At 44.0% G+C, this 12,964-nt stretch overlaps 2 protein-coding genes across 4 annotated transcripts; one reads left to right on the forward strand and one right to left on the reverse strand.

Annotated features, from left to right (window-relative positions):
• Nucleotides 1–758: 758 nt before the first annotated feature.
• On the forward strand, nucleotides 759–6,069 carry LOC123157788 (uncharacterized). 2 transcript variants are annotated; one of them, XM_044575990.1, is made up of 2 exons: nucleotides 759–2,556; nucleotides 2,879–5,919. In XM_044575990.1, the coding sequence occupies exons 1-2, from the start codon at nucleotides 1,650–1,652 to the stop codon at nucleotides 2,971–2,973; spliced, it is 1,002 nt and encodes a 333-aa protein (XP_044431925.1). In that variant the 5' UTR covers nucleotides 759–1,649; the 3' UTR covers nucleotides 2,974–5,919. The 2 variants fall into 2 exon arrangements, with proteins under 2 accessions (XP_044431925.1, XP_044431924.1); XM_044575989.1 differs by having other exon boundaries at nucleotides 769–2,556; nucleotides 2,879–6,069.
• A 205-nt stretch (nucleotides 6,070–6,274) lies between these two features.
• Nucleotides 6,275–10,353, reverse strand: LOC123157789 (signal peptide peptidase-like 1). 2 transcript variants are annotated; one of them, XM_044575992.1, is made up of 4 exons: nucleotides 10,020–10,353; nucleotides 8,809–9,661; nucleotides 6,800–7,003; nucleotides 6,275–6,613 (listed from the first exon to the last, which is right to left on the reverse strand). In XM_044575992.1, the coding sequence occupies exons 2-4, from the start codon at nucleotides 9,604–9,606 to the stop codon at nucleotides 6,497–6,499; spliced, it is 1,119 nt and encodes a 372-aa protein (XP_044431927.1). In that variant the 5' UTR covers nucleotides 9,607–9,661; nucleotides 10,020–10,353; the 3' UTR covers nucleotides 6,275–6,496. The 2 variants fall into 2 exon arrangements, with proteins under 2 accessions (XP_044431927.1, XP_044431926.1); XM_044575991.1 differs by having other exon boundaries at nucleotides 8,809–9,658; nucleotides 10,020–10,351.
• Nucleotides 10,354–12,964: the final 2,611 nt, after the last annotated feature.

The following is a 12,964-nucleotide window of genomic DNA, read 5'->3' on the forward strand; positions in this document are numbered from 1 at the left end:
CATGTCAAGTTCTTCGCCTGGCTAGCGCTCCAAGACAGATGTTGGACCGCTGCTCGTCTAGCTCGGCATGATCTCCCGCACCATGCCATGTGTCTATTCCGCGGTTAGGAAGCCGAGACCATGGAGCACCTCCTAGTCGTCTGCCCATTCTCGTGCCAGGTGTGGCATGACTGCTTCAGATGGTGCTACCCCCAGGCACTAGCTTCGGCGCCCAATGTGTGCTTTTTGGGCTAGTGGCATGCCATGACATCTAGAGCACCGGCGACACACCAGAAAGGGATCGCCTCGCTCATACTCCTGGTAGACTGGCTCATCTGGAAGCACCGGAATTCTTGTGTCTTCGACGGCACCACCCTTCCACCTCTCGGCTTCTACATGACATCAAGGAGGAAGCATGTTCCTGGGCCAAGGCGGGGGCCACCGGTCTCGCCACCATCACACCGTAGCCACCGCGGACTGCTTGGGGCTGAGCATACCCATTTTCTCTCATGCTCGGACTAGGATCTTCGCCATTCCACTTGTGTACGTAGTGCCCTAGTGCTCCTACCCCAATTCCTTGTAACAACACTCTCCCCTTTTTTAATGAATGATACGCATTACGTATTCACGAAAAAAAAATCTGATACCAAATGAACAAGAGAGATTAGGCAAAATACGTCACATCTGGGGCGGCCTTCGTGTTAGATATATATAGGAATACATGCAGGTTACATGCCTTGAAGGCCAAGGAAAATCTCAACCAAATCATACCAAATCAGGTAGGTTCAGATATTCCTATACATCAAATATACACGGAGATATACTCTAACAAGTACTCAGACAGCCCAAGGTCGTCCCTTGACGCACACGCGGTGGTGCAGGCGGCTGTGGCGGTGTTTGTTTTGTCAGGCACCCAACAAAGTGCACGACGTTGAATTTACGAGGGTTGAGAGAATGGCGATTGAAAAGGAGCAAGAGATAGCGAGGAAGAGGATGGGCGGTGTGTGGGGCCATGCGAGGACGAGGGCCCGTGACAAGCTTTGCGAGGGGATCGATCAGGCTTGATCCGGATGGCCAGCCCGATAGAGTTGGACTGGACAAACCCGGTGAGATCTTTCTGGAGACTGCCTAAGTGGCGACTTGGCGATTTGCCGGAGATTGGCGACATGCCATTCTTGTTCATCCCGATCTTGCCTTTTGATTCCTCCATTACTGATCTCCATCTCCAACTCTAATATCCCCAGCCACATCCACTCGATTCTCTCACATCACAGAAATCCCCTTTGCTCTAATCAATCTCGCTCAGATCCAGTTGGAGGGATTTTTCCTATTCTCTTCTCTCGATTCCGCTCAGATCTGAGCTCGCGTAGCACCTAGTAGTTGCTCTAATTGGATCTAATTTTGTTTCTGGACTGGGTTGTCACCATAGCCTCGCCTCCCCTGTCTGCCTAGTTCTTCGTAAGCGCGACACCTGCTCCCTTGTTCTTAGGATCTCGTCTTCGCTACACCCATCTGAGTGCCTGCAACTAATTAGCTTCCTGACCCTCACTGCTATAAAAGCACAGGCTGCTACCTTATCTTTTTTTTTACTGCTGCACTCTGATCCTTTCTGAAGTTTGTTAAGTGCGTGCTTGTGCCAGTGTAATCTCAATTTGCCTACAGAGGAGATTATGAAGCTTATTGCCTGGAATTGCCGAGGCAAAGGAAATGGCCTAGGTAGTGAAAAGATGACATACCTGGCCAATTTGATGAGATCAACGAGTGCTCAGGTAACTTTTGTGTCTGAGATAAAATCATCTAAAATTAACACTGTTGATCTTATCAACCGGTTTGACATAGTAGACAGTATAGTTGTGCCATCTAAAGGAAGATCCGGAGGTCTTTGGTTGATGTGGACTGATGAGGTTAAAGTTCAAGTTCAGTATGTTGATTTCCATGTCATCCTTGCATCTGTTCTTAATATAGCCTCTAACATAACTTTTGCGTTAGTTTGTATTTATGGTGATCTGTATCATCGTGAAACTTGTCAGATCTGGGACCGGATTACCTCATTTGTCAATGATAATCAAGGCAAGCCTATCTTATGTATGGGAGATATTAACGATATTCTCTATGATGCAGATAAGAGTTCTCCCAATGTTAATATATATCGTATGCGTGCATTCTGTGTGTTGGTTAAACAATGTGGTTTCATAGATCTCGGGTATAGTGGTCCAGCATATACATGGACCAATAGGCGCTACACTTCAAAGCCAACTCTTGAGCGCCTTGATCGATGCCTTGCTAATGCAGATTGGTGTAATATCTTCCCTAATTCCAATGTTTTTAATCTGCCTATAATTTTTAGTGATCATGCTCCTATTCTTTTATCCACTGATGGCCAATATCGGAAGCCTAAAAGGAACTTCAAGTTTGAAAATTGGTGGCTTATGGAAAATGACTTCCATGTTCATGCTAAGAATGTTTGGTCTAGCTCCAAAAATAAGTTGTTCCACAATAGGATTACTAACCTTGCAGGGGCTTTAAGGAAGTGGTGCAGAAAGAAGAAACCGATTCAACAAGAGCTGGATTATCTAGGTGAGCAAATAAGAAATATACAAATGCAGCCGATTCAGGTACATGATTTTCCTTTAGAAGCCTCTCTTGTGAGTAGATATGAGCAAAATATGGTCAAGCTTACTGAATACTACCAACAGAGAGCCAAAAAGCATTGGGCTATTAATGGGGATCGTAATACTACATTTTTTCATCACGCTGTCCTCAAAAGAAGAAGAAAGAATAGGATAGCTTCCATAAAAGATGACAACAATGTGGTGCATGTTGAACCAGATGTTATTGCCAATGTTTTTATCCAATATTTCAAAAATCTCTTTTCCTCCTCTAATAATAATCATGGCAGACCTTACATACATTCTGGGCGACCAAGTATCGAAGGAGATTACACCTACAGTGTCCCTGACAAAAAGGAAATTTGGGAAACACTTAGAGCAATGAGAAGGAATGCATCCCCGGGACCAGATGGTTTCAACGTAGCCTTCTACATAGGAGCTTGGGACTGGATTGGAGATGACATAGTCAAAGTGGTAAGATATTTCTATGAAAAAGGTACACTTCCTGCCCATCTAAATGACACTGAAATAACACTCATTCCAAAGAAGCTGGTTTCTCTTGTTCCTGCTGATTTTCGACCTATTAGCTTGTGTAATGTTATTTACAAAATCATAGCAAAAACCCTAGACAATAGACTCAAACCTCATTTGACGGATTATATTGACCAATCTCAGCAAGCTTTCATTGAAGGTTGAAGGATTAGCAACAATATCATCATAGCTCAGGAAATAACTCACTCTTCTGCTTTGAAATCTTGGACAACCCCTGCTTTCATGCTTAAAATTGATTTAGCCAAAGCTTTCGATAGACTTGAATGGAACTTCATTATGCAAGCTCTCTCACGAAAAAGGCTTCATGGTCATTTCATCAATTTGATTTATGCATGCATTACGGTTCCTTCTTTTTCTGTTACCATTAATGGCCAATCTTATGGTCGCTTCCAGAGTTGCAGGGGGGTTAGACAAGGATGTCCTTTATCTCCTTGTTTGTTTTAGCAATTAACGAGCTTTCTATATCCCTCCAAGAGGCTATGTGCTCAAATCATTTGGCAGGTATATCTTTAGGCACTGGTTGTCCTCCCATTCACTCACTCATGTTTGCAGATGATTTATTAATTTGTGGTGCCTCAATTACTGAAGCTACTCACATGCTCCATATTCTTCAAAGATTTTGCAACCTATCAGGTCAAACTCCTAACTGGAATAAATTAGGTATCATTTTCAGCGCAAATGTTAGTGCTTGCATTAAGGATGACATCAAAAGAATTTTTCCTGTTATGGACATCGTGCTAATTCAGTTCACCTTGGGCACCCTTTAATCCTACCAACCAAGGATAGATCTGCTGCTTATAATTTTGTGGCTGACAAATTTCGTAATAAACTTAGTGGTTACAAGGCCAATAAACTCTCTCATGCAGCCAGATTAACGCTTATTAATTCTGTCTTTGCTTCCATCCCCATATATTACATGTCTAACATATTATTCTCTAGGAATTTGATTGCAAAGCTCACGGCCATTATTAGGAATTTTTGGTGGACAGGAATAGAAGAGGAACCGAGGTCTAGAGCACTTTGTCTTAGGGCATGGAAGGACATTTGTATTCCGAAAAGTGAAGGAGGCCTAGGAATAAGGAACATCCAAGCTATGAACAGAGGCCTTGTTCTTTCAGCGGCATGGAGAATTGCGGAAAACCCTGATTGCTTTCTCTCAAGAGTTCTCAAATCCAAATACTTTCCTGACTCATCAATTTGGAGAGCTAGTTCAAAAGTTCCAAAATCTGCCTTCTGGTCATCCATTTTAAAAATACGCCACTTGCTTTACTCGAATTCTTTTTATCAACTTATTGAAGGTGACTCTTCTATATGGAGCACTCCGTGGTGTCCTGTTTGGGAATCCATCTATGACCACCTTATAATACAACCTGGTCACTTCATTTATCCTTCGCAAGTTAAGGATCTATAGCTGCCTAACCAAAAAGCTTGGAACACCAGCCTTATTTGCACACTCTTTGATGAGCAGGCAGCTAACATCATTATGCAGGTTCCAATAATTCAATCGGAAGGTACCGACATCCTATGTTGGAAGCTACATAATTCAGGAAAATGTAATTCCAAATCAGCATATAGAGCTTGCCTACAGGATATGCAGGAACATGGCGAGCCTTTACCTAGACAGGCATCTACATGTGTAAAGCATATTTTAAAACAAACTTGAAGAGCAAAAGAGATGGTACCCAGAGTACAAACCTTCGCATGGAGGCTACTTAGGAGGGCAATTCCCACGGGTATGAGGGCAGGTAGATTTTCTTCTCATATTATAAAACAGTATGCTAGATGTGATCAAGAAGAAGATGATATACACCTATTCTTCACTTGTCCTTTTGCTAAAGCTGCTTGGTTCTCGGAACCTTGGAATATTAGGTCTGAATTCTTCGTGCAAAACTTTGGTTCAATACCTGCTATTATACAGGCCTTGTTAACTTCCAATCACCCTCATGCCTCTCTCAATAACATTATAACCTTTCTTTGGTGTATTTGGAAGTTCAGGAATGATAACCTTTTTGGCAGAAAATCAAATTCTCCTATGCAGGTATACCCAGCTATGCAAGCAATAATAAAAAGCCAAGAATTAGTATCTTCTGCAAATATTGCAGGTTCACAAGCAGAAATAATACAGAAAAAGATGGCAAGTTATGCACACAAGCCAAAGCAAGGATGTTCATTAGAAACAGATGCTTGGATTACAGGTTGCAAGGTTTATGTAGATGCAGCATGGAAGAAGAACACTACTGGCTCCAAGAACGACTCAAACAAAGCAGGAATAGGAATTGTCATTCAGGCCAATGAGAATGAGCAAGGAACAGGTATCTTAATCTCTGCAGCTTGCGGAAGTGTTGAATCTCCACTACAGGCAGAGGCTACAGCTCTACAGGTTGCCGCACAAATTGCTTACCATATCACTAGCAGCGGAGTTACTTTCTTAGTGGACAATCTGACACTAGCTCAGGCAGCGGCGTCAAGGAATCTTCTTCAAGTCCCTGGGCACTGGCAAATTAGAAGCCACCTAGCAAACTTTTTTGGTGCAACAGCGAACATTCAAGCTCAGATTTTTCATATTCCTAGGAAACTTAATGTAAAAGCTCACAATTGTGCAGCTTTTTCCTACAAAGAGGATCATCCCCTGAGCAATAAATTTGTTTGTTGTAAAGTAGAACATGTAGGAGGTCACTGTCCTACGCTTGCAAAGCTAGGTAACTTATGTATTAAGGACTGCCAAATCCTTGCTGGCGCCACCACTTGTCCAAAAAAAAAAAGATCAGGCTTGATCCAATTCCAACGTAGCGCATGCGACCCGGCAGAGAATGTGGCCGGTTGACCGGCCGTGTATACTGTGATTAACTGATTACATTATAACCTTCTGAAGTGCACACGAAAGTGGAAATATTGCACCAGTGGCTACTAATTTATCTCAACAAGAAACATGTTGTCAAAAAAAATTACATACACCGGATTTTTTATTTTTACAATTATTAAATCTGCTTTCAGGTTGCAGGAAGAAAGGAGAAAGACTACTCAGCTCTCTTCCTTTTTTCAGTTCGCCAAACACCAATTTAAATCAAATACCTCAATATAAACACTTTGAGTAATCACGAAACATGACTAGAAGTAGCTTCACCATTCGAGCAAGAGAGAATAAAAAATTTCACCAAATATAATACGGAGTAACACTTTCCATTACAGATAAATTACATATTGTTTCCTCTTGTGAGAACATGGTAAAAGGCTTAGATTACTAAGGCCAAACTATCTTATAAATATTCTCCTGCAGAATGAGAAGCTTGGAGCAGATTTTTTTTACTAGATTACATCACAGGAGGTTGTGATTTTTATGGCCATGTTGGATCATCTCAGACTTCAAGCAAATGAGCTTTCTCGTTCACAATTGTGCCAGATCCTTCCCACAGCTCCCACAGATCATTCCTCAACCATGACAGGTACACGATGGGCCCGAGTGTCGAGGGCACCTGAAATCAGAAGTTCCGTCACAAAGAAGATCATGCATACCATACATTGTGGCATTGCTCAAGCTGACTACCATTACTTCGCTACTTAAGAATAGACGCAACCAAGTCTGGCAAGCATAGCTCGGTAGGGCAAAGAAAATGAAAGTAATGTCTGAAAACCTGAGATTATCACCAGGCAAAACATACCAGGTAGAGTAGAGCAGGCTGGGGCGACTGAGACAAGATCCCAGCTGCCAATGCAGTTACCAAGCCAACACCATAACCTGTTAGCGCAAACCATACATATTTTCGCCACTTTGAGGAGGGAGACAAGTCTGATGGAACAGCCACACCTTTGCTCTTGCGATGATCGAAAGAGAGTACAAGAGCTAGAAGCATCCCTGGGATGGCCTGCAGATTTCACAATAACAAAGCATAGAAGTGAGTTGAGCATATGCAGCTTCACGTGAAGATGAATATGCAAATTAATCAATAAAGATCAGTGTAGATGCCTATAATACACCTTTTTAGACTTAACCATATGATAATATGCAACCTACAATAATGTAATACATTAACCGTATGATGACAATGATGTACTTCAAGACCTTTTTAGGCTGCAAAAATTCTTAGACCAGACATAGTTTTGCTGATCACATAAATCAGAAGGAATGAAATGCGCCATTAGTCCTTTAACTCAAACTGTGCACGCCTTAGGCCAACAACTCAGGATTGATCGATTTAGGTCATAAACTTGTTAATTTGATCAAATAAGGCCAAAACCGATTCGGGAGGAGAAAACCCGACCACGTGGCTGCCACGCCAGCCTACCTTTGACCACTTGCAAATTGACTATTATTTACAGGTGTATTTTTGCAACAGCACCGACTTCCTTGTTCGATCGCATTTTTTTTTAAAGGCCACACAAGTCTGAGTTCAACAGGGCTCGAACCTGAGGCCCCTAGGGTAGAACCAATGCTCAATCACCACAACGATGCTAAGAGATTTGTGTATAGATTAGCTTACATAGTGTATATATTAATGTGGCACACAGGTTTTTATTTTTATTTTATTTTGCAAGGGGGCGACCGAATCCAATCAGGTGATCAATTTCCTTCTGTTGCGATCGTTGCCTTCTCTTTCGATGGATGTTTCCTTCTGTTGTAGATCCTATTGTTCCAGTCAGGCTGACATTAAGTAAGCATGATCGGCTGCTGTGGCAGCAGAATCCACTGATTGTATATATATCATGTAACCCTCTACATACACAAAATACTTGGCATCCTAGTGGTCAGCATGTATCCCCCCGTACCCTTAGGGCGCGGGTATGAGTTTTAGTGAACACACCGGGGGCTTTATATAATTTTTCAAACACACTTTCGAAACAATTAACTGTATCCTTGTGTCCTGATATATCTTGTCCGCTGCATCGTTGTGCACAAAGCTTAATGTTCTAGTGGTTCAAGTCCCATGAAACGTGCGGCATTTCATTCTATTTTCCCTATATCGGATCAGGTTGGCGCTTTTGCAAAAGAAAAAAACTGTAAAAATGAGTCAATTTGTGAGCGGTCTAAAGTAGGCTGACGTGGCGGGCACATGGCTGGTTTTCCCCCTCCCAAATCACTTTTGGCCTTATTTGATCAAATCATCAAATTAACGAGTTTATGGCCTAAATTGATCAATTCCGAGTTGTTGGCCTAAAGCGTGCAATCAGTTTGAGTTAATGAACTAATGACACATTTCACTCCATCATGTGCTCAACAAAACTTTCGACAGAACTGATCAAGGAGTGCGTGTGTTTAGCTTGCTTCCTTAATAAATTACGACCTAGGAGAAGCCAAAAATGTATAGAACGTAACTCAATTCACACTGAAAATATTCGTAGTCCTATAAGGCTCCTATTATTATGTTCAGGAATGATTCACCATCAAATTCCTACATCAGTTCCATGTAGCCAAAACAATATGCACATAATCAACAGCCCACGATTAATTTGGCAAGTCACTTATTGTAGAAAACAAAACCAAGTTAGTGAATTAAGATGGGAATAAAGAGCAACCGAAAACAAGTTTGAAACCTTTGAATACAATGGCTATGAGTACTATTTTAAGGCAGGATTAAAGAATGAACATGAAATCATATTTGGATCGGTGGCATTAAAAGGATCAAAACACAAAGTTTGCCTGGACGGAAAAATTGTAACATAAGTAACTTACCATGTCTCCAAGGCCAAGCATCATGTAGTCACCAGGAGTGCTTCCTGGAACAATCCCGCCCAACAAATTCCTAGGGAAGACAAGCTTCACCGGAAGCTCTATCTTCTTCGTAATCAACTGCAACCCAGGCAGGCTAAGCTTGTTTGCTACTGTGTGAACTGGGTTAGATGCCTTCTGAGTGGCAACAGAGACCATAACATTTGCTCCGAAAAACCTCTCGGAGAAGAAGACCCAGAAAACATCATAGACAAACAGACACACGAGAAGCAACGAACAAATCTTTATGTTGGGAAGCCTCACATGACTGACAAATGCTATGCATATGGAAATCCCAAGTACATTATTTAGCAACCAATGCCCTGTTACCAGCCACACTGCCACCGTGCTTATGCAGAAAGTCAATAGCAATCCTTGCAACCGGGTAAATGACTTGGAACAGCACCTTGACACGAAAGGATCCATTAGATTGAGCTGCGACTTGGCGTAGGCAATAGATGGAGACAGACAGAAGAAGAGCGCCATCACAGAGGCTCCGGCGGTAAACGCGGTGACGAGGTGCGATACAGATGAAAACAGATAGAACATCAGCAGTAGGCTGCATGAGCTTGCAAGGGGGATCATGAGAGCCTGCGACCGATCAAGTGTGATGGAGGCCTCCGAGAAGTCCAAGTTCCTCTCCATCTCCTTGCCATGGTACAGAGCACGAGACGCTGATGCATAGGCAACTGAAACAGCCGTCACGATGAGAGCAAGTGACGCCGGCTCAAGCAAATAGGACAGCTTCCACAAGGACTCCATTCTATGAAATATTAACAGTAACCCACCTTTATTTTATACTCTGGTCTTTGACCTGCTATGCCCAAAGAGTAGACAGTAGTGAATATCAAGTGGGGTGCCAAAAGCCCAAAACATGACACACAGAGCACAAGTCGTTCTTTCCATTTTTATTCTTTTCATACAAATTTGTTAGCAGTTGTGCAGTCTCTCAAATTTTCAATTAGTACTACACAAATTGAACAAAACTTTGACAGAGCCAGGGGGGGCTTAAAAGATCAATTTTGTGGTGAAAAGGTTAAAACGATAAAATCTAATTAGGAGTAACTTTTGGATAATCCTATCAATCAGGGGCGGATCTGGATGGTATGCCAGCTGCAGAAATTGTCGAGGCCGACGGGCTTAACTAATAACGGGATGAAAAAACAAGCTCGTACCTTAGAACCCACTGGGCAAATATTGCGGAGGGGCACGATGTTGCGATGAGGAAGAACGCGGACGGCGATGGCAGAGATTTACAGCCGCGTTGGTAGTTCAGGACTCAGGAGGAAGTGGAAAGAAAGATTGGATCGAACCCCTCCTTGCCCGCGAGCTGCGCGGGGGAGCAGATGGGAAGCCGGCGGCGGACCGAGAATATGAGTTGCCGGCGGCAGGTTTCCCCCGTGAGATTGATGTCGGGGGCAGTGCAGTAATTCTGCGCGGGAGGCCAGCTCTGTCTTGGGTTTTTTTTCCCGCTACCTGCAGTTCCCGCATCTGTCCGTGGACACGGGACCGTCAGCGGACACAGATACGGGAGATCCCCATCAAATACTGCGGGCATACATTTCAACTGTATTTAAACTAACAAGATGAGATTCATGCAAACTGGACGATACTCATCAAAGTTTGGATAGAAAATAGCACAAATCATCCATACATAGCATACAAATTAAGTCTAACACAACAATGTCTCAAATTCGACTAGATTAACCGGATGTCCAACAAGTTTTTCATCAATGGATCATACACTCCCACACATACTCCCCCTTCAGCTTCATCCAACAGTGTGTGTACGTAAAGGTCATCTCTCTGTCCTGTGATACATCACGACAACGCGTGCGGAATACATAATGTGTAGACCAACATTGAGTGAATGAATCATTCAACAAGTTGAGCAAGAGGAAGCAAAATTTACGATCTCGTCCTTTGTCGCGTGCAATAGCCACCTTGTCTCCAGCTGACAAACCACGTTACAAAGCTTGGTGACGCTGGTCTGGATAGCGTACCAGTGATACGATGACAATCTCACATTGCGTTGTTGAATGATGTAGATGCAAAGCAAGGGGAGAAGAGACGGAGTGGTAGGAAATGGGCCTGGAGGGGGGGTTGGGTGGACCGGGGGTGCCGGAGTCCTACGTGTTTGTTGTCCGGACTCCCGCAAAACTCCCCCCACTTTCTCTCCAATTTGCGGAAGAAAACACATCCAGACCGCTCGGTAGACCGATACAGGCCCGCGTTGGATGGCTTCCACGGTCCGCATAGCCCGGTCCTGATGGATGCGGGCGGTCTGAGGGTCAGTGTTGGAGATGCCCTTACTGCTTAGGCCAACTCCAACACACGGGAGCAAACAAACATCCATTTTGCATGGACTGTGTCCGTTTTGCGTCGGCAAACAGACATGCGCATGTGGATGCGGTCGTCCGGCCGTCAGTGCGCCCAATCGATCGCCGGATATCATAATTTTTTTTTTGCTTTTGGACTTTTGAATTTTGACCCAAATAGTCATTGCAAATATTCTAAAAATATATATATTACATAAACATCCACAAAGTCTTAAGGCCACGCATTCAAACTAAACTTGAAATTAAAAAAACATAAAAACTAGTTTTAGCGTCATCATCACCATCGTCGTCCATTGTGGGGTCGATGTAGGGCGGTGGTTGCCATAGGTGGGTGGCGGGGCAACAAATCTGACAATGAGTACTAGGGGTATGATTAGGGGCGGAACCTACCTACGACACGTGTGTAACACTCGAATTTAGCGAGTTCAGGGCCCTCTCAGAGAGGTAATAGCCCTACATCTTGTGTCCGGGGCTTCTGTTTTCTCTTGGGATATAAGATTACAGTAGGTTGTGAACCCTTGTCATGGGGTTGGAAGGGGCTTATATAGAGTGCGCCCGCCCTCATTAATGCTACATTACAAGGGGAAATAAGAGGGGAAGTGACTATAGGCGTTACTGGTAACAGACACTATAACTACAGTTGAAGTCCAACGTTAAGCCTCCCGACCGTTGCAGCTCCCACGTCGTTCGTCCGCCTCGTTTGTCCGGGTGGTGCTGGTGAGGCTAACTAGTGGGAAGACGTCCGAGTGGCTGGACAGTATCCGAGTGGATACCTTGGAAGGCTCATCCGAATGCGTTTATGGTCCGGAGACCTCCCAATGATGTTGTGGGGTCCTAGGTGGGCCCTAGATGTCAGGTCTATGACCCTACCCTTAGTAGGTGACCCCATCATTAGCCCCCGAATTGGTTGAGGTTTTGTAGGACGAATTGGATGAACTCTTGATTCGGGTCGAGTGCTTCAGGGGCACTTGGAATCCGTCGTCAAGTGATAACCTATCTTGACCTGACTGAAATCATGGTGGATTCTGGACTGAGAGTTTCTTGACTGATCAGGTAATATTGACTTCTGGGAAAAACATGGTGGCATTCGTATGTCTCTCGGGAGAGATAGACTAGAGGTCTAAATGCGGACATGTCATGAAACTTGAGTGGCGACGCAGGCATGTGGGCTGATTCTCCGGAGAGATGCCACTCATTATCACGGGGGAACGCCTGCGTAGGCTGTCCCCGAGTCCAAGTTTATGAGACACGCGCCTTGGAGCCTAGAAGAAGGGCCAAGTTAACCCGTAGAGGGGCGTCAAGCTCATCACATCACAATCCTAAAGATGACTTCAGTCGGCTTGATTACGTGTTCGAGTGCACGGTAACCCTCGGAGAGCGGTTGGTCGGACCGATGAGTGTTCCTTAGGAAAGGAATCACAGGCGATCAATCGGGTCGATTCGCAGTAGAAATCTCGTGGTTTGAATATTCGTGTGCGCGCGTGGAAGCGGTTACGCCGCGTCTAGTTGGGAAAGTGGGGCACGATGCCTCAATTTCTGCCCTGGAAATTGCCATGTGCCTTGTTTGTTGGGAAACATAGTAGATAACAGAAATTAATTATGCCTACGATCACCCAGATCAATATGAAGATGCATAACGGGTTGGGATCATGATCGTTACCGTCACCGAGTTGCAGTGAAAGAAGAACTTGTCGGTGTACGTCGTACTTGGAATCCCTTGAACCGTCGGTGTACGACCCCTTGTACCGTCCATGAACAATCCCTTAAAGCGAAGGCTGAAA

The sequence above is a fragment of the Triticum aestivum genome, chromosome 7B (genome assembly GCF_018294505.1).
Source record: "Triticum aestivum cultivar Chinese Spring chromosome 7B, IWGSC CS RefSeq v2.1, whole genome shotgun sequence".
NCBI lineage: Eukaryota > Viridiplantae > Streptophyta > Magnoliopsida > Poales > Poaceae > Triticum > Triticum aestivum.